The sequence below is a fragment of the Enhydra lutris genome, unplaced genomic scaffold (assembly GCF_002288905.1).
Source record: "Enhydra lutris kenyoni isolate GAN:26980312 unplaced genomic scaffold, ASM228890v2 scaffoldscaffold61, whole genome shotgun sequence".
Taxonomy (NCBI): Eukaryota; Metazoa; Chordata; class Mammalia; order Carnivora; family Mustelidae; genus Enhydra; species Enhydra lutris.
This window is the reverse complement of record NW_019154145.1, coordinates 6,094,377-6,117,925: the sequence shown is the minus strand read 5'-3', so window position 1 is coordinate 6,117,925 and position 23,549 is coordinate 6,094,377. Positions and strand designations below refer to the sequence as shown.

Below are 23,549 nucleotides of genomic sequence, written 5' to 3'. Positions count from 1 at the left end.
CCGTTGTTACTTCTGTGCACCTGCTCTCTCCCGAGCTGTAGGGCCGTGCAGTGGGTGGTGGCCGCACGCAGCCCACATGGGAAGGAGAGTCAGGACAGACGTGTCGGTCACCTGTGACATTGACCCCACCCAGCTGCCGCCCCTGCCCTTACCTCTGGGACAGCCTGATGCTCAGGTTGCTCGGCCCAGCCCCCGGCAGGGGACACTTTGGTGTTGAGAAATCAGGGGCGCAGGTTTATTCGTGATTGCACATTCTTCTCAAAACGAGAACAGTGCAAAGTTGTTTCACGTCATTGGGGAGGATGGGAAATGAGGGGGCCAGAGGCCCCCACAGCTTAGTTGCAGGCAGACCGCACAGAACCCTCAGGCCCCGTGGTTGATTGGTTCTTCCCAGGTCCCAAACAGGGTGCTTGGTGTCTGTGATCAGGGAGATGGCCATGCCTCAGCCCGCCTGTGGTCTCCGTCTCCCTGCACGCGGCAGTCTGTGCAGATCCAGCCGGGTGTTTCTCCCTAGCTCACCCCAGGGTTCTCCATGCGGTCCCCACATGAACATGCACCAGCCCTTAGTAGGACCGGTTCAAGGACGTGGACATGTCCATCCCTTCCAGCCTGCCCACCCTTGAAGTTCGCGCCACAGAGCATGGACTCTCCACCCCTCAGCCATGGCCTAAACACCCAGATGTCTTTTCCTTCAGGCGCTGCTCCCGCAGAGGGAGGGCGGGCCTGGGAAACACTCTCCCATTGGCTTTGCCCATTTGCGAAACGAGGGAGCGGATGTGTGTCAGGGGAGTGAGAAGGGGCTGTGATCGCATAAAGGTCTAGAGGCCGTTAAGAGATCCTGACCATCATTCTTGTCTGGTTCCATCTGCCCTGAGCTCTCTGTGCAGCTTTTCCTCCACTGCTCAGGGCCTGGGGGGCTGCCTGCCAGGGCTGGAAATGGCCCTATCATGCCCCAGTTTTAGATGCTTCCAGGCGCCTAGGGGCAGCAGGCTTATAAACAGACTGGGACAAGCAGCAGTCACTCTGGCCGTTCATTACAGGGCCTCAGGCTCAAGTGCGTTCATCCCCCGGGCGTGTGGGTGGTGGTCAAGGAGTGGTTTGTTGAAGTGGGTCAGATGGTCTGCATCAGGGAACTGGTGTGTCCTGGTGGCAGCTGTGAGGCTCTGTGGCACCCCCAGGAGGAACACTTGAGCTGCCCTGGAAAGAGTCTGGGGCGCTTCCGGCTCTGTAAAGCCTGCATTCACTCCCAGGGCCTGTCCCACGGCTTCCGCGCTCCGTTGGCAGAAGCCCTGCGAGGTTTAGGAACAGACCCAGCGAGGGGCCATCTTCCCCCTCACCACTAGACGGGAGTGTGAATTTGAGGATAGCGGAGCGGCATAGAGTCAGCCTTGCAGGCCCGTCCTTCTTCCCGTGTGAGGTCTGCGTGGAGGAGTGGGGGGATCTTCAGGAGCCAGGGACAGCTGGCCGAGGCACTTCCAGAAACCTCGGAGTGTGCACCCCAGCCCCCATCTCCCTGGATGGGAGCCCAATGGCCCTACTGGATGCATCTGCGGTGTAGACCGAAGCACCTATCCCCCACGGTGTTGGGGACATGGGGTCAGGAGGGTGGAGCCCCCGTGAGTGGATCGGTGCCCTTGTAAGAGAGACTGCGGAGAGCTCCCTGGCCCCTCCCCCATGTGAGGACTCTGGAGCCGGGGAGCAGGGCCTCACTGGTCACCTTAGGCTGCCGGCAGCTCGGTCTTGGACTTCCCAGCCTCCAGAGCCGTGAGACCCAAGTGCCTGTCGTTCCCCAGGCCCCCGGCCCACCGTATCTGTTACTGCGTCCTGGGGGACTCACGGCCCCAGAGTCCCCCGTCTTTCTGAGTTCTGTCCACATGTCACATTCTCAAACTTTGTCTTTACCTGTCTATTGACTTTTAAATTCACCCAGACCAGGTCTTCCCCTTCAGTCGCTCAACAAACATTTCACGAGCCCCTCTTCTGCATCCAGCAGGTATTTTCCTAGATGCCGAGATTAGAGCGGTGGAAACAGACTAGAAAAACTCTCTTGCCCTTATTGCCAGGCCTTCTCAAAAGTGAGTTAAACATGAGGCCGTCTCTGACTGCTCCCCCAGCCTGGTGTGTCCTGGGGCTCAGCTTCAAGCTCTGTCTGCTAAGGTGTGGATTTGGGCTGCCGTATACATGTGTCTCTTCCCCAGCTAGAGAACGCGGGAGCCAAGTCTCACTCATCTTGTATTTCCAGTAGCTACGTTGGGGTCCAACATACAAATAATTCAATACCTATTTTGCAAATAAATGAGAAACAACTTTAAAGACTTGGCACCTGCTCAGAAACTAAGATTTGATTTACCAAGGGAATCCCCTTCTCCTCCTTCCTGGGCTGTGAGGCATTAGAAAAATGGAGAAACCTAAAAACATTTCAGAAAGAATGACAGATACCGGTTTGCATCGGAGATGTAGATGCATTAATATATTTTTATTAAGAAATGGTTTGTGCGTCCCGAAGAGTGCCCGTGAGGCATGTACAGATGGGGCGCGCTGAGAAGATGAGCGCCTGTGAAAGCCACTGTCCAAGGAAGACTCTTCTTTACAGTTTGTCCTTTCGTTGTTGATCTGTGTCGTGCCTTTTGTATTCCTGTGTCCGTCTGCCATCCCGTGTCCAATCTACACAGAGTGTATGGTTCGTGGTTGGTCCAGCCGCTCCGTGGCCCGGTACTGGATCCCGTGGGGGAACACCCCACTTCTGAGCAATCTTATCTCTTAACAGGCTCAGCTTTGTGACCCCTAATAAATGTCCTCCCCTTCAGTTTCTCGTGGCTTCCCCTCCCGCCTCCTAACTCATTCCGGTACACTGTGGCCAATAGCAGCTTGTGGATGTTCACGTCCTGTGACGGGGCTTCTCTGCCTAATGACTGTTAGTGACTTCCTGGTCACGTACCCCAGAAGCTCGTGTCCCAGCTGCTGTCCGGGCCCACCTCAGCTTTCCCTTCAGTGTCTCTGTGCTCTCCTCGAATATGTGCTGTCATCGACTGCTTGTCTTCCACGGGCCCATCTTTCCCTTCATGATTCCTTGTGGTCCCTTAGGTCTGAGCACAGGAATCTCCTGATCTCTGAAGCACTCCTTGACTCCAGCAGGACTGGCTGTGTTCCCGTCCCTTTGAGCGGGAGCACTGTGTCCACACTTGATTCTCTCTGTACTATGGTGGTCTGTTCCTCAGAATGGCCTCCCTCGAGGCTCCTGCTCTCCTGGCAGGGAATCTCTTTCCGTCGGTGCAGTAGCCACGGAGCCCATCAGCGTGCCTGTCTCTCAGCAGGCCCTCAGACGCTTGCTTGTTGAGTAAAGAAATGAATGACCTCCTCCATTTAGGTGTGGTGCGTGCGTATGGCGGCCACCTGCACTGACATGGTCTGTAGAGAGTTGTGGAAGCATTCTAGGGGCGGCTCTCAAGTGTAATTGAATCTGTATGTCCAAGGATGGCTGTCACGTCTAACTGTATGGCGGTTTGGAGCTGCGGTTTTCCCTCCAGAATTAAATATCAGAGAACCACGATTCTAGGGGTGCCTGGGAGGTTCAGTTGGTTCGACTCTTGGTTTCAACTCAGGTCATGATCTCAGGATCTGGGGATTGAGCCCCACGTCAGGCTCCTTGCTCTGTGGGGGGGTCTCTGTCTCCCTTTCTCTCTGCCCCCACCCCCACTCGCAGTCTCTCTCAAATAAGTGAATCTTAAAAAAAAACAAACAAACTGTGGTTCTAGTTCCGATGTGGTCTCTTACTAAATGATCTTAGGTAGATCAACTAGCTTTTCTGACATTAATTTCCATCTAAAAAAAAAAAAAGCATCTTACATCTGAAAGTAAGCCTCTGTTCTGTTCTTCGTTGAACATGATGGCAAAGCCACCTGCGTGTGGTTTCATGACGTCATCCTGTTTCCTGCTCACACTGTGTTTTTCTGTGGCCCGTGGTGCTCACAGGACTCTGTGTCCCTAGGCCTGTGCCCCCTCTGTCACGGTGTGGCATGATGTAGATGGATTTGCCTCTGAAGTTGCAGTTGGCTCCCAGGTCCCAGGTCGGGGGTACCATTGTTTGGCCCACAACCTTGAGCAGAGCACTGTCTCTCAGCACTCCCAGCCTGCTCTTTCCTACAACCGGCCTGAGGGGTGGCACATGAAGAGCCATTGGAGTGACATGTAAAAGCATGACCGGAAAAGTAAAAACAGGGAGAGCATCAAAAATTCATTGATAGTTTTGTTAGTTTCCATCCCACTTTGGGCATCTGTTTAAGACCAGTCGGTTTACACTGGGTTTGAGGAGGTCCAGTTTGAGTCCTGGGTGAGATGTGCCCTGGACTGGCCACGGCCGCGCTCCCGTAATTCAGACAATTGTAAGTTGCACTTGCTTTGGTACTTAAAGGTTAATGCTGCATTTTTACTGCTGCTCTTCGTCCTAGGGATTATGAGCACGTCAGGTGCCTTTTGAAACTGAGGGTACACGACATTATATTCCTACCATTAGTCCTCCCAAAGGCTAACATTTATTCCCATTTTGGGTTGTGTTTTGTTTGGTTTGGTTTGAGTATTTTTAAGACTGTTAAATAAACCATTATTTGAAGAAAATAAGCTTCCTATGTGTAAGTCATCATGAGTGAGGTCGGAGGTGCTCGTGTGCGGTTGTAGGACCAGGCGCCTCCGTGGCTGACAGCAGCCCTGTGCTCACCACTCTGCCACGGGGCAGAAATTCTCGTTTGCGGGGTGTGGTTTGTGCTCTCCTTCTGCCGCTGTTACCTTCTCTTACTGCCTCTGCCACGTGAAGATGGCCTCGTGGATAGGAGGAAGGGATTGCACTTAAACTCAGTCACCCAATCAAACGGTATCTAAATAAATGAGCCCCATTTGTTAGAGGAATCAAGCTGGTGAAGAGGCAGAGGTGTCTACTGGGGTGATCTTAAAGCTTTGGGGTGGGCCTCTGTCCCTGCCTCCCACAGGAAATGCGGCTGGCCAGTGTCTAACGGCTCCGTCCTTGCCTGGGCCCGGTGCGCGGCTGCAGAGGGCTAACGAGGACAAGACGGGGACGCACACCTCATTCTGGGTGGTGCACGTGTGCATGGGGAGATGCATGCCTTCGTGTGTTGTCCTCAGTGGCACACTGCCCTGGGTAGTGCTACGTCTGTCTCTTTCGCATCTCCTCAGCCGTTGCGATGGTGAAATGTCAGACCTTGGCAAGGAACCCGGAGCTGCTGCTTTTAGCAGAGCTCTCCCCTGGTGCTCGCGCGGAGTTGCAGCAGGACGCGAGACGGAGCGGGCAGGCGTGGGGGCGAGGGGGCTCTCCGGCAAGGGGCCGGCGGCCTGGGGAAGAGGAGGCCCTGCGACAGTGGCCCTGCTCTGCCCCTTCGTCCCCACCGGCCTGGGTGTGTGAGTTTCGGGGTAGCTGGGATTTTCCGAGCACACAGGTTTTATTAACCAGAAAGAGGAGGGAGTCCTCAGGCCAGGCCGGTCTGTCTGCTAGCCCCGCACGCCCCTGGGCCCCGGGATGAACCTGCCGTGACAGCTGCCTTCCCCTGGTGTCCGGAGTGTGGGTTCTCACGTGGCTCTGTTTCCCGGCAGGACATCGACGGGCAGGCGCTGCTCTTGCTGACGCTGCCCACGGTGCAGGAGTGCATGGAGCTGAAGCTGGGGCCCGCCATCAAGCTGTGCCATCAGATCGAGCGGGTTAAAGTGGCCTTCTACGCCCAGTACGCCAACTGACACCGCCCTCTCGGGAGGGGACCGGCGCTGCAGTGGTGCAGCATCTTGGGAAAGTTCGGGGACCAGTGCTTTGTTTTTTGGGCGACGTAGCTGGTACACGCACTAAGTAGCGCCAAAAGGCAGCTTGGAGGACCTCCTGCCCCTCCAGCCTCTGCCGGCACCACGTTTTCAAGCACACCTGCCACCGCGGCGGGCGCCCCTGGAGTGTTGGGCACTGCGGGAAGAGGAAGAGCTGCTCCGCACGGCCACGTCTCGGCTTTCTCCCTCTGCAAGCCAGGCGGCTCCTGTGAAGGGCCCTCCTCAGCCACGGCCCACTTGGCTTTGAAAACGAAGGTACAGGTGATGTCTTTCCTGCACGTGCCCAGAGAGGACACCAGCCGGTGGCTTTGCTCTGCTCGCTGGTGACGATGCATGCATGGCCGTGGCCGCGCGGATGCCGGTTTGATCTCGGGGGCAGCTTCATTCTCAGACACACTGGTTTCGGGACATGGTTATAAAAGGATGGGCTAAACCCGCGTCACCTGTCCCAGCTGCCTCTCGGGAAATAGGAGGCTTGAAGGAGGCGGTATGTGGTTGGAATGAGACCGTTCTTGCCAAGTGACGGATGTCTAGAGCCTGTGGAGAGTTCCATCTGCAGTCTTTTCTAGAACCTCACTTATTTCTGACTTTCTCATTTCATTGTGACCAGATCAGGGAGTGGGTCCTTCAGTTTGCTGGGAAATGCTGAGCTGTGTATCGAAGGAAAAGCTTAATTTCAGAGAGGAGTGGGAAGAGGCTTCAGGAAATTCTTAATAAACCAGCTGTGTCCCCTTAGAAGGATCCTGCAGTGAGTGTCTCAGTGAGACTGGCTCGGATCCCAGCCCTGGGCCGTCCGGGAGGAGGCCCGTGTTCCTGACGGGAGCCCGGGCAGCATCCTGGGTCAGCGACCTGCCTGCCTTGCAGGGGACTTTCTCCTCTCCACCCTAGCTGATTGCCACCACCAAGTTTTAAACGTCTGGCAAGTGGGTCTGCCTGGGGACCTGTGCTGGAAGGACCGGCATCCTGCCCTCTGGAGTTGGCAGCGTGGTGAGGACAGAAGCATCCACGGGGACTCGCCAGTTAGCTTACAGTCATTTCTGTCTCCCGCTGCCTCCTCCTGGGTTCCCACTCCTGCTTCTCAGCCACATACTTCCGGCCTTCCACGCCCCGCCCTATGGAGTCCATGGGAAAGGGGATCCATTTCCAGATCGTCGGCATTTTCCCTGCGCTGACTCACTCACGAGCCTTCACTGTGACCTTTTCGAGCTGAGCCTATTCCTGTGGCATCTGAAACGGGAGTGAGGGGATGAGGGGGCTGCAAGGTAACGTGTTTCCAGAAGGAGTGTCCCCTCCTTGTGTCCTTTCAGGGAACGGCATGGGGGAGAGGTGCTGCGTGGGAGGTGGGAGGTCTTGCAGGCATCTCTGGAACCCCCACCCCCCGGAGAGCTGGTAAGCCTCCCCCGGCAGCCTGGGCAAGATGTAGCCACCGTTACTGGGGACACGTCCTGCTCCCCAAGGGGCTGTGTGCCCCACACCTCCTTGTCCTCAGTGTCTCTCTGAGCGGCAACCTGTCACTTCCCCCTCGTCCACTTGGTGGTGCATGGTCAGGAAGACGAGGCCGGGGCCAGAGGTGGAAGACCTGGCTTCAGGGTGACCATCATGGAGGTCACATATGTGTCCCCTCCTGGCCCCCCCTCCTGGCCAGGAAACCTTTCAGGGCCAAGAAGATGCTTCTGGTGTGAGTGTTCCCGACATCCTCCTGAACTTGGATTCTCTGGGGGGTTTCCACTGCTGGGTGCACTTCACCTCATAGCAAGTGGGCCACCGAATGGTAATGAGGTGTTTGTTCTTCTGTAGGATTCACCTGACACCAGCTTCTGGCCTATCAATAGGGCCAGTTTCCAAGGTACATTTTGCCGTCTTGCTGTTGTGTCTCTTAAGGCAGGAAACGATTTCCTCTCCCACCCCAGCACCACCATAGCCCCAAGGCAAACCCCTCTCAGTTGAAACACCAGCAAGGGGTGCCTCTCCCCCCACTTCTCTGTCTCCAGACGCTCCAGCCTCTGCTCTGTGTCTGTGAGAATACTTTGGGACCAAAGTCCTGTCCTCTGTGTGGCTGGGTCCCGCATACACCGAGCTGCCCATTACCTCCTGGAGCGGGCCGGGAAGCACATCCTCCTCTCCTGGCCCAGCAGACGCTTCGAGTTCTGTGCAGCGTGGATAACTCGAGAAGCAGAAATGCAGCCTTGGTGAGAGCCCTCGAGCAATCCCATCCAGAAACTACGGGAGCTGGTTCAGCCCCCACCTTCCTGACTGCGTCTGTGCTGTGTTGGGAAAATATCCTGCCCACATACACCCCCAAAAACCCAAAAAAACAAAACCTAAGAGAGTAGGGTAAGGCTGGCATTGCGAACGAACTTCTTTGCTTTTCCAAAAATAAGAAAAGAAAAGAAAAAAAACCAAAAAAGGGAAATGGAAACCTGTTCCCTTCAAGTTGCATTGACCAGAGAATTATCCCATCGCTTTTAAAGTTAGGCTCCTTGATGGAAGCGGGGCTCACTCCCCGTGTCTGGGCTCACCCCGGTTAGGTCGTGTAACCTGCTCCATCTGTATTGGAAGGGTATTTCCTGTGTTTGCTTCGACTGGCTCCTCAGTACACTAGAGTGACTCAGACCTGTGACCCTCCCCCCACCCCGACCCTTGCTGTAATCTCGGAAGGTCGGTTTGGGTCAGTCTTTGAAGCTTGGTCTCAGTGTCCTGACGTCTCAGAATACCGAGTGTCATATCAGGCAAGTTCTGAGATTTGCCTTTTATCTCAGACCAAACACCTCTCTCAGAGCCGTTCTCCCTTCGTCTTGCAAGCACTAGGACTTTCATAACTTCTTTCGTAGAACACCCATTTATGTTCACTTCTGTATATAGAACTGTAAAAACAGTAGCATTGAAATCATCTTTGTGGTTTGAGTGCCCTGGTTGCTTTTGGTTAAGTTGGTGAATCTAGGATCCAAGTACTCTGTTCTGTCTTAGAAAGCTGTGATCGCGTGTGCAATTATTTTTGAAGGGAAAGATAGTAAATTAAGGTGTCTGTAGCGTGTAAGGAAGCAGTCGCTGAAGAGATGTGCGCGCCGCCCGTGTGTGTTGGTGCAATGGCCAACAGCAAGGAGGAACGCTACCCGCAGCTCTGACAATGTAATGATGGAATGATTCTCCTACCGTTTCCTGTTCTTTTCTGTTCAAGAGCTTTCTGGACATTGCTTTCATCCCTTTAACTCAGTTGAATATTTCAGTTGGTTCCCCTGGCTTTTATCACTAGAGTTGGTTTATAAGTACCCCAAAATATGAATGTGATGGAAGAATTGTGGTAGTTTTGACCACGTGAATTTACCTAAAAATTGTAACTGCTGCTTCGGGTTTTGGTTTAAAGCAGCTCTAGCTCAGGTGATAAGAGCTAACCCCAGCAGTTTCCTTGGCGCTGGACTTTCCATCTTCCTTGTTGGCTTTAAATGCTGGGGATTCCGTACCAGAGAGCACGTTGGTCTTCTTAGGCAACCAAGCCAGAGCGGGGTCCGCGTGGGCCTGATGGATACCCCCAAATAAAAGGTAACGTCTGGGAGCAGCGTGGGCTGAAAATCAGCTGACCATGGGAAATTGGAGATAATTGTGCTTTTAAATGATAGAAGAAAGAAACGATCTCATTTGTTGTTCACAGTGGGAGCTAGCATGATATACAGAGGCATAAACTATCCCAAGTCGTGAATGTCAGAAGCCCCGTTACTGTTTTGCATTCCAGTTTGAGTAGTTCGTATTGAAATCTGATTCATATATTGTGTATGTTTCAGTGTGTAAAAGGAAAAATTCGTGTTTTTACTTTTGGAATTTGCAGGACAAAGGGCATGTTGTTGGTTTGCTGGAAGATTGTATTCTGTATATATGTTCTCATGTAAATAAATGAAAATCTAAATCAGAGTTATATTTTAATTTTTATTCTAAATGAAAAGAAACCCTTTTTACTTGAAAAAATTGTAAGCCACATTGTTAATAAAGTAAAAATAAGTTCTGTGGTGCTGTGTGTGTCTGTCTGTGTAAGGGCACTAAATGTTACTGCTGGGTTGTGTTGTGTGTTGTCGGTCTCTCCCTACTATGCACTCAAGCGTGCGCTTGTAGGGTTTTAAGGACCGTGGCTCTGAAAGTCCCATGCGATTTCTCACAGTTACCTGGTGGCTTTGGAACTTTTTATTCGAGGCACTTGTGTTAATTCTTTTTGTTAAGACATACCAGCATCTACAGACATGCCACGCTACAGACATACAGCATCGTGGCTGGGCTCTTCCGTGGCCGCCGGCTGCGTCAGGAGGATGACAGCTCTATGCGTGGCGCTCGACCACTTTTCCGTGGACGCTTGTCCTTTGAATGATCCCAGTGGGTGTCGGGCATCTCAGAAGAGCAAGGGGTGCCTTCACCCCCGGCCCTGCCATGCGTTCTCTGTCCCCAGTGGGATGCGCGCCTTCCCCCGCCCCCGTCTCTCCACGCTCGGCGTTACTGAGGAGCCGAGCCAAGGCCAAGGGGATGAGCACTGGGGGCAGGTGGTAGAGGAACGTGCCTTTCTTCCGGCCCCGCCCACCTGGTCATCCCTCTTCTTGCTCAGCATATTGCTCTCACCCCTGCACTCAAGCAGGCTTCTGTCGTGTTCTGTTTCAAATTATGAAAGCTTTTTCCGTCAGCAGCTCCTCACTGGCAAAATCAAAGCCTACAATGGCAGACAGAAGCGGGACGCATACTGTTCATTTTCTCAAAATACACTAAAAACAAAGAACTCATAGGTTGTAGGACTGAGCAAGTAGGATTGTGGTATTTCTCTTTGTGCTTGAAGATCCTTGGTGACAAAGAAACATAGACTGAGTGTATAATAAGGTAAAGTGGGAGCTGAACACTTTCCCTGACTTCTGAATTAGATGAGTTAAAGCAAAAAAAAACCCAAAAAGATAAAAAAACAAAAAACCTTCCATTTCTCTCCATCTTGCCACCAAGAGCCGAGTTTTAATGCTTCTGCTGTCTGTCGAGGCTCTTCTCGACTTCAGTTCACAGAAGCTCCTTGCCCTTTGTTCCAGCACTGGATGCCACTCCTCTTCTCCTTCAAGGCCGCGGGACAGCGCCACGCTTCCTGGAGGTTCCTGGAGGTTCAAAGGCTATGTAAAAAAATGCTGTTTACCCAGACATGACCTTGGGTGGCTCCCATAGGAAGACAGGACGATTCGTCCGTGAGGCGAAAACGCCACATCTGAGCAATCGCTAGGCCACCATGGTTTTCCAGGGAGTCACTTTGTCAGGAGGCTTTGTGACGTCAGCCCAGATGGGAGGAGCTCCTGTGCCGTGCTGAGTCCCTGTCTGGCGGACTCACGAAGAAGAAAGCTCTTCTCGCACTATTCTCGGTCCCATCGGTGCTGAATTTGTACGCCCACCATGCCTGCCCCATCCAGCCTCCTCACGGTTTGTGTTCCAATAGTCGCTGCCATCTTGTGCTTCAAGATTTGGGGGATGGCAGATGTGTGACAATTCGGTGTGCATTGTGGAGAGAGAGAGACCAGGCGGAGACGGAAGGTGCCCACTTGGAGGAGTATCGTGCTTTCCAGACACTCCTGGGTCGAAACACTTGTTCTACTACATGTCCCGGATGTGATACACAACCTGTTTTCTTTCCTGTCAAAGGTAGGTGGTGATACATGCATGCCCCCGTGATAGGATTAAAGATACTGCGTGGCACGAAACCAAGAGTCTAGCCCAGAGTGGGTGAACTTGAATTCTTGATTCGTGGCACATCAGCTCCCGTGCCCGTGACCAGATAGTCCGTAGCCAGAATATCTGGGCGACCACAACATTGTGTCCATCGTGCCCATGGCAGGGGGAGCCTCAGGTACCCAGGCCCAATCCAGTCACACCCTGGAGAGCCAGACCCCGCTTCTCCATCTCTGGATCCTTGGGACACACACGCCATGTGGGAGCAGGATCTGCTTCCTGGAATGATCGTTGACCAGAAGGGTAGTGGCAGCCCACGGGCAGGGGCGTGAGGGTCCTAGAGCTCCAGCTTGGGTCAGGGTAGGAGTAGGGAGAGCGCTCACAGGACAGTGGGAGTTCCAGGTGGCCTGCCCCGAGAGACCCCCTTTGTTTTCGTAAGCAGGGGCCGACCCTGTAGCACACCACCTTGTTTTTGCTGTCCTTCCTTCCCTGCTTTCTTTTCCACTTGCCCTCGTACCTGTTGCCTTGTAATTGTATCCCACAGTCAAATACTAGCCTATAAGCTTTGCCTCAAACTGTGTTACCTTTGGAACCCTGAATTAGCCAGTTTGTGCCAGAAGCTTTCTAGAAAACAGATGCACCACATGGGATTTGGGAATACGATTGCTACCCAACGGGGTGACCAAGCCCCATGGTGTGCTCAGCCTCCCTAGAGCTCCTGCCTGTGCTGATGAGGACAAAGGGCAGGTGGGCAAGGCTTCCACCTCGGGCAGGGGAACAGGGGTGAGGATATCAGTAGACACTCTACAGAGGGGCTGCACTTAAGGGAAATGATAGGCAGGCTTAGGAAGCAAATGACCAGCGTGGGTGCATGGAAGGAAGCTTTCAGAGGTACTGCCATCTTAACGCAGCCACAGGGAAGACCCGCCGAAAACTCAGGCCCAGGATCTGATGAGGAGGATGGCAGAGATGCCGAGGACAGGAGGTGTACGGCCTCGATGGGCTTCCTTCTGTGATGTCCGATGACGACTTTTCCTGATAGTGACAGAATGAGCCTCTGAGATGCGCAAGGGGGTCATGGAGTACATAAGCCCAGAACCTCGAACCCTCCATTGCCCTGAGCCCTCCCAGTTGGCCAACCTTCCCCTTGCCAGAGGACGGAGTGCAAAACTCTGGAATGCAAAATGCCAGCATTCTCAAGATGTCTTGCAATTTCCCTGCCCGTCATTGCCTCCGCGGTAACCAGATGGGTCTTAGGACGGCCCACGCTGGGAATTACCAACCCTGATCCCGGAAGGACAGTCCACACATGGCAGAAATTTCAGGATGTGGCCAGTGTGCCAGCAGGAGCCTGGGAGCTGGTGTGGGAGAAGGTGAGGACATTAGACCAGGGCTGGGTATGAGCCTGGGTGTGGGGCATTCGCCTGGGACTTGGGATTTAATATTCTTGTGAAGGACAACTTGAAGACAGTCTGATGATTCCCAGGAAGGGTTCCCAGAGGTTTTCCTACACTGAGCACAGGGGAAATTCCAGAACACCCTCTTCATTGCATGAGGAAAAAGTCAGAAGGCTGGAAACAGGTTGGGTAGAGTCTGTGAGACGGGGCTCAACAGATGCTTCTGCTTATTCAGAACAGGGTTTACAGGGACATCGGACCTGCACTTGTTCCATGCATGTGAGGGCTGGCTGTCACTGGAGAGGGCGGAAGAGTGGCCCAGCAGATGCACTGTTGGGTGGTGGGTCCAGGAACGCATCTCCCCAGATGTGCTTGGCATCCCCTGCCCCCCGGGCCGGCACTTCCTTCCTGGACAGCCCAGCTGCGGCACCTGGTGCTCCATCCCCACACCGCCGGCCACCTTGCCCACTCCTCTGGCCCTGGGGGACCGGAACCGCATGCTCTCCCAAACCACCATGCGGGCAGCCACATGCCCTTGGGCCTCCAGATCCTGGGGCGCCAGACCTGTCGAAGTTTCTACTCCTTCAGTCTTTGCACCCAGGTGAGGCTCTGGGCATTATTGATGTGGCTTCTCCCCATGGCAGAACCAGAATCTGAAACCTGGACCTGGAAGATGCAGTTCGTGTCCTGTGGGCAGACTTCGATCAGTGAAAGACAGCAGGTAAATTCCTCTGCCATCCAACCCCAGATTGCCTGTCCCCCCTATGGTGGTCCATACATCTGTCCACAGACCTCCCACACGTCTGAACGACCACATGTGCTTTCTCTAATGCACTATTCCTTGGCTTTCGTGCATTCCCCCTTCCACGCCTTCCTTCCCCCAGCTGAGATCCCACCAGTAAAGCTGTAGCTTCTAGGCTCATCTCCAGGGTCGTCTTTCCGGGGACCAAGCCTGAGACAGGAGGCAGCGGTCATTATCCTCGCAGACGCCCTGTACAAATAGTGATGGTCAAAAATCCTGGTGCGATCCAGCTATCGTCTGGAGCCCGAGAAACTTAGAGCCTCCTGTTACTGAGTCTTGCTTGCCGTGACATGAAGCCTTTCTGAATTACTTGAAGACGTGGGTTGGAAGTTCATGTTAAAAGTGTTCTTTCTCATTATTAGAGTAATGGATGTGCATTATAGAAAATGTAGCAAGTAAAGGGCCGTTATTCCATCTCCCGTTCTCGCATTATGTCCAATTACCAGTCTTGCATACTTCCGTGTTTGTTTATGATGTTGAAATCAAGTTTATACCATTTAAAAACTGTTCACCAATTTATTTTGTAATCATGTTCTTGGGTGGAGGTAAAATTTTTAGCTATCTATAATTTTTAATGTTTCAATAAATTTTTAAGGAATTCAATGTAACAAATGTTTGTGTCCCATCCACCCAGTTTGAAGAAGTATTACTGGTTTGCCGTATTTGCTTCAGATTTATGTGTTGAAACCCCTTTTATCTCCATCCCAAGTCTGTTTCCCTCCCTTCTATCCCAGAAGTAACCACAGTTTTGGCTTCGGCATTCTCTAGTGGTGCGTGGGATTTTTATACTAACACTTCATTTGTATATAAGCATGATAACGCACGCCTCTGTTTTGTGGGGTTTCGATATTTTCGTGACTGTTATGCTCCTTGTGTCATAATGCAAATTACTCTTTTTTGCTCAATATTACGCCTGTGAGATTTATGCACGTTAGTATTTTTCTAATTCATTTATTTTCACTGCTGCATAAATTCTACTGAATGCATGATTTCCTTCTCCATTCTTTGATTCTTGGGCCTTTGCATTCTGTTTTTCTGTGTCGAAGAATGCTGCCACGAACATTTTTGTACAGTTCTGATTGTGCACACGTGCAGCAGTGTCCCCAGACGCTGGCTCTGCAGGTGGAATTGCTGGCCGTGGGCCCGCGCCTCTTTCCATCTTGCTGGATATTGCAGTGGTGTCCCCAGAGGGGCATCCAGGTTGCACCCCTGCTGGGAGCGCGGGAGCTGTGTGTCACTGCTGCGTGCCCCTACCCACTCATGGCAGAGTTTTTCATTATTGCCGATCTGCTGAGTGGGGACGCGGTAACTCCAGATCGTTTCAGTGTGCGTTTCTGTAATTACTGGCAAAGTTTAGCATCTTCACATATGCTCGCTGGCCATTTGTGTTCTCTTTTGTGAATCACCCGCTCACAGCCTGTGCACCTGTACGCATTCTCTTCCTCCCTCCTTCCCCCACTTCTTTCTCTCTGATTGATGAGCCTTTTCTGAAATAACTTCTTGACCTTAATCCCCTGCATTGTAAACCCATTTCTCCTCTCGGTTTTGGCCCTGTCAACTGTACTCTGCCTTGGTAGTTACTCTTTTCAATGTACTTCAGCACACCACTCTTTTCCTTTACGGTTCTTGCTTTTGTCCCCTTGTTTAAGAAACGTTTTTCTACTCCCGACGACATTCAGAGGGTCTCTTTTATTTTCTTTTATAAGTTAATAAGTTTTGCTTTTCCAAGCCCTCCAGAATACTTTTTTTTTGGGGGGGGTCTTGGTATTCCCCATATTATCCAAAGGGTTGATCCCAGTTCGCAGTCCTGCGGTGTGAGTGTCATGTTCCCACCCTCACCGGGACTTGGCCGCGTTTGTCGCCGTTGCGGGTCTGAGGAGTGTGCGAACCGTCTGCTCAGGGAGGGAGGGAGACAGGTAGGCTGCTCTGCTCTCACTGCCAGAGAACTCCTCCTTTTTCCATGGACTCGCGGTTCTGCCTGCCTCACGTGCTCAGCGTACATGTAGGTGTGGTCTGTGTCTGGCCCCAGTGTTCTGTTTCATTGGTCTGTTTGTCCGTCCCTGTGTCATAACTGCACTAAGTACTGTGGCTTAATACCAAGCCTTGAGACTCAGAAAGGGAAACCTCCCCATCTTACTCTTCTTATTGGAAGCCGTCTCGGCCATTCTAAGTCTTGTTCTTGGTCATAAATCTCAGACTCGACTTGTTGAATTCTGTAGAATACTCTGTTGGGATATTGAGGAGAATTATATTAAACATATGGGAACATTCAGAGAGCATGGACGTCTTTTATCCTGCTGAATCTTTCTGTCCAGAAGGCAGTGCAATCGTTTATTTACTCATGTCTTTTTTAAGTCTCTCAGTAAGGTCAGGGTGTCATTCTCCATAAAAGCCATCTTGACTACAAGTCTCTTCATTACTAAAAACAACAACAACAACAAAATCTTCCAAGCAGCAGGTGATATGAGAGCATGATCTGAGGATGAAACTGAATTTTGCATTACATGGGCTATTTAGAAAGGAGATTTTCGCCCATATGAAAATTCTATGAACATGGGGCTCACGGGAGTTAACAACTCCCAAAGCGCTCAGCTAGTTGACATTTCTAAAGGTCTCTTCTGCATAGTTTAAGTCTTAGTCAAACCTCAGTTTTCTACAAATAGTTTGAAAAACCTGCTTTGCATATTATCCCATCTGACTTGTCATAACCCCTGTAGCTGAGAGGCGTGATGTCAGAGTTGGAAAGGTGAGAACAGTCTGTGTTGTTCTATGCCCCACACTGATAATGCTTACCTACTACAGTTGGAGCAAAGCGGTCCATTCCCTACCCCTCCCCCACATTGGCGTGAACGATTAATGGTTGACACTGTTGAAATACATTTTGCTATGTGCCCCTTATCCATCGACCCATCTGAAATAGGGCAGCCTTAATATGAAATTGAGCGGGTAAAGGTTGTCCCAATAATCCCTATGAATGAACTCCAATGGACACATTGGATGAGATGCTTAGGCACGTGTGAAGCTAATATTCTGATAAGAAACCAAAGAGGACATTAACTTGTAGAACAAAAGTGCTTCAGACCGATAAAGTAGGTACACAGTGCCAAGTGCATTAGGGAACAGAAGAGCCCTGTGCAGGCTGCTCATAAAAGGCCAGAAGCCACATAGGAAGCAGGCAGAGCATTTACAGAAATCCTTGTCGAGGAGGACAGAGCGGATGTGTGTTCAGCGAGTTCAGGCTAAAACTTAGAAGAGAAGTGATGTTTACATTGCTTTTCCAATCCCTGGACAAAGTCCCAGCCCCGGTTACTGACCTTAAAGTGTGACGGGAAGGGGCTGCCTGGGTGGCTCAGTGGGTTAAGCCTCTGCCTTCAGCTCAGATCTCAGGGTTCTGGGATCAAGTCCCACATCGGGCTCTCTCCTAGGCAGGGAGCCTGCCTCCTCCTCCTCTCTCTCTCTCTCTCTCTCTACTTGTGATCTCTCTCTCTGTCAAATAAATAAAATCTTTAAAAAAAAAAAAGTGTGATGGGAAGCTTAGATCCTCCAGGGCTCAGCCAGGAACCAGAAATGGGTGCAGGGAGCTGGTGGGCACTGCGGGAAGCTGGAGGGACACACCTGTCCACGAAGAGGCCTGTCTCTCTGTCCTGTGGCCTTTTCTTCTCATTTCCCACAGGCAGCTAGAAATCCAGATACTTATGTCACATCTCCAGATTGTCTGATGCTGGCAAGAAATTCTAACACTTTAAGGATGACAATGGCTAAAGAAAATAGCCCCAGCCGGATGGCCAGGCACCAGAGCAAGATCTCTGCCTTGCCCAAGCCTACAAAGCCCTTAACCCAGACACAACCCCCTGGGAGCTGCATTAGGTAATAAATGTGAGGCGTTGACCTAGGAGACTGGTGATCACTTTTTCCAAGGCCCTGAAATTTTGATCTCTTTGGACAGTAATGAAAACACATCAGAATTCATCCTTGCCCAACTGAAGTCTTACTCATAACTGTTGAAATTCAAAAGAGAGGCTTTCCCTACATCATTTTGGTGTGCAAGGATGTCTGTGTGCATGTTTATGCTTTGGGAGCAGGGGTCCTGGCTCAGTGGGGCCAGTCTAATCCAGGAGAAAGAAGAGGCTGGCTCTGCAGACTTGGTCTGCTCCACTTGGATGACCCGAGTCAGGGAAATTAACCCATATACTCTTCCATTGCTTCACCCTTAAGACGGGAACGGGGATGCTATGAGGAGTCACAGCTCTGGTGTGCTAGAGTGTTCCAGGAGCTACATTAATTCCCCTTTCGCCTGCAGCTCAGTGAAGACTCAGGCATTATTAGATGCCATTTTATAGATGAGAAGACTGAGGCTCAAAGATGACACCATTCACTTCCAGAGGACAGATCTGGATTCAGATCCTCCAAAGATCATTGGGAACTCACTTGGAACATACTCTAAGCTGCACCTCAAAATTATATTATGGGCCAGCTTCTTAAAATGGGGCAGTGTAGGCACATGGCTATAAGCTAGAGATGGGAATCACTTATTAATTGACCATCTACTATGTGTTGGGTGTCCTGCGAGCAATAGAAGAGCATAATACTTGGGTTTCCTGTTCAAGGGATACACGATCAATTAGAGGTAATCAGAGTACATACGAGCTTTAGAGATGCTTGCTTTGGGTCAGATCCACGGAGAATTCTGATAGAAACTCGAAGGCTCCAGCGTCTTCTGGGTGGTGTAATTGCATATGTTGTTTATTCTCTTATCTCCAGAATGTTTTCCTTAAGTTTTGAAATGTTAGCCTGGCAGCCTGGACGACAGCATCTGGTAATAAGCTGTAAAAACGTGGCATTGTTACGGCTCTAAGTTTTAAAATAGCAAATAACATAGTTCTGAGTGGTTTCTATTCCAAAGGAGGAAAAAATATGCATTTTTTAAGGCCAAAGGACAAGAAAAATCTTTATTACTACATTTTCTTATAAAGTATATAGAACAGCATTCACTCATTCAATCAGCATATGTATCGTACTGTGTGCCAAGCAGTTGGCAGCACCACGAGTAACAAGATGTCTACGAGAAACACACTCTTCTGAGACTGTCTAATGGGAGGTGAACATGGCAGGGGTGTGCTAGAGAGCAGTGGTGAAGGGTCTTGGGAGTCAGGCTGTCTAGATGTGAATCTCTATTTTGCAATTTGGATAATGTAATATCTGTGTGCCCTTGTTTATGCTATCTGCAAACTTGGGATAACAGCATCTAGATCATTGCGTTGTCATGAAGAGTAAATGGGATAACCCACCATTAGAAATAGGCCCTCAGAAACGCATTGTTTTGGACATCAGTATATACCGAATGTTCGTAGAAGCATTGCTTGTAATAGCCCTCAATAGCCCAGACGCCTGTCATTAGTAAAATGGATAAATCAGTTGACCACAGAACAATAAAAATGGATCGTTTATGGCTGTCTACAAAAGCATGAATGAATATTTAAAAACAGTATCTAGGGAAAGAAGCCACACTTAACCAGACGCTTGATGATTTTGCTTCTACAAATATTCGAAAACAGTCATAATTATGAAAATTCAACCAAATATTTTTATGGATACATAATTCAGGGGACAATGACAAGGTTGAGCAAGGGAATCACTACCATAAAATCAGTCCATGTTGATCAGGAAGGGGTGGGAGTTACCCCACCAGGGAGAATGGAGTAGCCAAAAGCTACTGGAGAGGTTTATAGGCATTTGGATGGGATGGGTGTCTGCATTCATTCCCCTGAGAGAATCAAGAGCCTTGCCAAGGTGTGGAGAAGAACAAGGACCTGGGGAACTTGCAGAGGGATGACTGTGGAGGCCAGACAGGTTATGGATTAGAAGTGACACCGACTTCTGGAAGGTAGAGCAAGGGTCTTACACTCCCAGGTGCTTTCCTCTGGCCCAGGACCCACTTCTTTGTCCTTTTGAGGTTGGTTTGTTTGCTCTTTCAGGGTGAGTTAGGACTCTGTGACATCACCTTACTTCCAAGGTGTGGCCTGTTCTGAGGTCTCCACTGAATGCTGAGTGTTTGCAAAGCTGCCTCTCCACTCTGGTTACTAGAAGCTTGAACAGATCCACACACAAGCAGAGACTGGAATCCGTCAAAGACTCCAGAAGATTCTCTACAAATTTCTGAAAGCTTCTCTGCTTGGATCCCTACTCTCAGTTATGCTGCTCCATAAATCCAAGCCTTCTAGGTCTCCCTGGCCTCTGGCCCTTGGACTCTCCACATAGGTCATTGTTTGAGTTTGAGTCTCTTCTTTGGGGGAGGGAACAACCATCCCAGTTTGCCTGGGAGAGGGGATGTCCACGGGAACAGGCTTTCAGGTGCTAAAACGAGGGCAGACTGGGATGCCTGGTTACTGGTAGTCAGTCTGGAAGGTGCGTCCAGTGGAAAGTGCATGTGATCGCAGGGACGGCTTTGTTTTCTGTGATTCCTACTTCGAAAATAATTGTTTCCTGTGTGTTATCTTCTAATTGCTGATGGTGGGAGGCTGAGTCAATATCCTGTTCCTCCCTCATAGCTGGAAGGGGAAGTTAATCTTTTTTTCCATATGAGTCTAATTTTTTTTTCTACAAATAAGGATATGGAACTAAATCCTGAACCATTCTGGGGATTAAGAGATCATATGTACAGATGTTTGAAACTAATAAAATGTTATCTAAATGCCTATGTTTTTATTTACTGGAATACTACATCCATTTTCATACTTAAAACACCATTGCTTATCCCTATAGATATAAAGCCAAAGTAAATCCAAGAAGAATTAAAAATTGGAATGTTAAAGGAATTAAAGTCACCAAAATGGGAGAATATCATCATGAATACCAAAAAAGAATAAAATTACAAGTGTGATTTTTGGCAGTCAGCAAAGTTTTAGAAAAGCATCTGTAGTTTTATGACAAAGATTGCTATATTAACAATAAAATAGTTCTTAAGAAATAAATTCAAAGAGTGGACTCTCCAAAGAGAAAGAAATTGGAGAACCCCCTGGCCAACACATCACGGAGAAAACTGACTTGAGGTGAAGACTTGGAGTAGTCTCACCTGTTGGTGTGATTCGTTTTCATTGCCATTCGCATTAATCAATGAACATGTTAGTGTTCTTTCTCACATATTTTCCCATGAGCTTTTATACATCGTTATCTCAATTATTTAAAAAATCTATTTTTTTCCTTTTTACCTAAGTTTTCATATACAGCTATACAGCAATTTTTTTTAGCAATCCCCTATGATAGATATTTTGGTTGTCTCTGATTTGGTTTCTAATTCATTTGTAATCGGTAATTTTCTACCAACAACAATTAGGTTGTTTCTAATGAACAGTGATTCAGTGAACACCCTAACATGTACTCATCACTCTTTTATTATTCTGGACATTCCAATCTTTACTTCTTCCTTAATTTATTCTGGCTTTAAGGTCTACAGATACAGTGAAGCTATTATAATCATGAAAATGTAGGAAATATTTTATCCTTTTGTATTTTATTCCCTTAGGATGTATTTCTGGGTAAAACTGTTACATCAGAAGACACGCATGTTAACAAGGCTAATGCTTTCCAGCAGGCTGTCCCAACTGATACTCTGATGGGCTGTACAGGAGTGACATCGTTTCATATACTCTCGCCAGCAATGCTTACAGACTCCCTTTAACTTCCGTCAGATAGGAAAAAAAGAAATTGCAGTCCTGATTCTCCAGTTCTCATTCTTTGAATATTAAAAGTACTTTAGCTTTTCATATGTTGACTGGCTGTTTGTATTTCTTCTTGGAATCCCCTGGATTCCAATTCCAAAAATGTGTAACGGGAAAACAGCTGGAACGGACCACATTAGCCTGAGGCGGGCATGCCCCCTCAGGGCTGGGATTGCTGCCCCAGCGGACTTTCAGCTCCCATTGTCCCCTTCCTACCCCTCTTCCTGCTTTGTTTCCTTTTCCTTCCCACTTCTTTTCCCTCTCCAGCACACTCCCAATTGTATTTGTGGAGCCTGTTCATTCACCTTCTGTCTCCCCCACTAAAATGCCAGCTCCGCGAGGACAGGTCATTCTAATTGCTTTTTTGGGATGCCTGGTGGGCGGGGGGGGGGGCGGGTAGTCACGAGCTACAGAAGCAAGAGCCAATGTTAGGACCAATAAGCAGACCCTTCGTGGAGAGAGGTTTCTGCTCCATTTTCAGAGTGATGCTATCATGTTGAGAGACACACAGTGAAGTTAATACAACACAGACTCTTTCTAGGCCAGACATATTACCGTGGTCACATCTGCCACGGCTCTTATAATTGGCATCTCTAAAGTAAACAGCTTAATTTATGTTCTAGTAATAGAGTTCCTCACAGGAAGGGCTGGTGGAAAGGAAGGTGAACAGGGTGTGAATCCACCTTTGTGGAGAAGGCACCATGTGCTCTGTATTTATTCTGTCGTCCAGTCTGGACGGCAACCCTAGAAAGCACACAGTCCAAGGAACGTCTTCCTCCTTCGTGTTCCCGCAGAACCCCAGGCTCTGCTATATCCACTGCATTTGAAATCCCGGCTCCTGGCTCTTCTTCCCCACTGCACTGGGAATTTCTTGAAGGCAGGCACTGAATCTCCTTCCTTGTGAAGATGGATCTCCAGAATCGGGCGTGGGCCCCAGCACTCAAGCAGTGCTTTAAAAAATTCATCTGGAATCAGCGACAGCAACTTCTTTCAAGATATATCTCCAAAGGCAAAGGAAACAAAAGCGAAGATGAACTTTTGGGACTTCATCAAGATCAAAAGCTTCTGCACAGCAAAGGAAACAGTCAAAAAAACAAAGAGGCAACCCACGGAATGGGAGAAGATATTTGCAAATGACAGCACAGACAAAAGGTTGATATCCAGGATCTATAAAGAACTCCTCAAACTCAACACACACAAAACAGACAATCATATCAAAAAATGGGCAGAAGGGGACGCCTGGGTGGCTCAGTTGGTGGAGCAGCTGCCTTCGGCTCAGGTCATGATCCCAGCGTCCTGGGATCAAGTCCCACATCGGGCTCCTTGCTCGTCAGGGAATCTGCTTCTCCCTCTGCCTCTGCCTGCCATTCTGTCTGCCTGTGCTCGGTCTCTCTCCCTCTCTCTCTCTCCGACAAATAAATAAATAAAATCTTTAAAAAAAATGGGCAGAAGATATGAACAGACACTTCTCCAATGAAGACATACAAAGGCTATCAGACACATGAAAAATGTTCATCATCACTAGCCATCAGGGAGATTCAAATGAAAACCACATTGAGATACCACCTTACACCAGTTAGAATGGCCAAAATTAGCAAGACAGGAAACAACATGTGTTGGAGAGGATGTGGAGAAAGAGGAACCCTCTTACACTGTTGGTGGGAATGCAAGTTGGTGCAGCCACTTTGGAGAACAGTGTGGAGATTCCTCAAGAAACTAAAAATAGAGCTTCCCTATGACCCTGCAATTGCACCACTGGGTATTTACCCCAAAGATACAGATGCAGTGAAAAGAAGGGCCATCTGTACCCCAATGTTTATAGCAGCAATGGCCACGGTCGCCGAACTGTGGAAAGAACCAAGATGCCCTGCCACGGACGAATGGATAAGGAAGATGTGGTCCATATACACTATGGAGTATTATGCCTCCATCAGAAAGGATGAATCCCCAACTTTTGTAGCAACACGGACGGGACTGGAAGAGATGATGCTGAATGAAATAAGTCAAGCAGAGAGAGTCAATTATCATATGGTTTCACTTATTTGTGGAGCATAACAAATAGCATGGAGGACAACGGGAGTTAGAGAGGAGAAGGGAGTTGGGGGAAATTGGAAGGGGAGGTGAACCATGAGAGACTAT

The 23,549-nt window shown here is 49.6% G+C and overlaps 1 protein-coding gene across 1 annotated transcript in view; it reads left to right on the top strand.

Moving 5' to 3' along the window:
• LOC111158607 (Scm like with four mbt domains 2) overlaps positions 1–9,812 on the top strand; it is a 204,817-nt gene extending 195,005 nt beyond the window's left edge. The window contains exon 22 of the mRNA XM_022520745.1: positions 5,602–9,812. Within this exon, the coding sequence (XP_022376453.1) occupies positions 5,602–5,742 (141 nt within the window). The 3' untranslated portion in view covers positions 5,743–9,812. The remainder of the gene's footprint in view (positions 1–5,601) is intronic.
• The last annotated feature ends 13,737 nt before the right edge of the window (positions 9,813–23,549 follow it).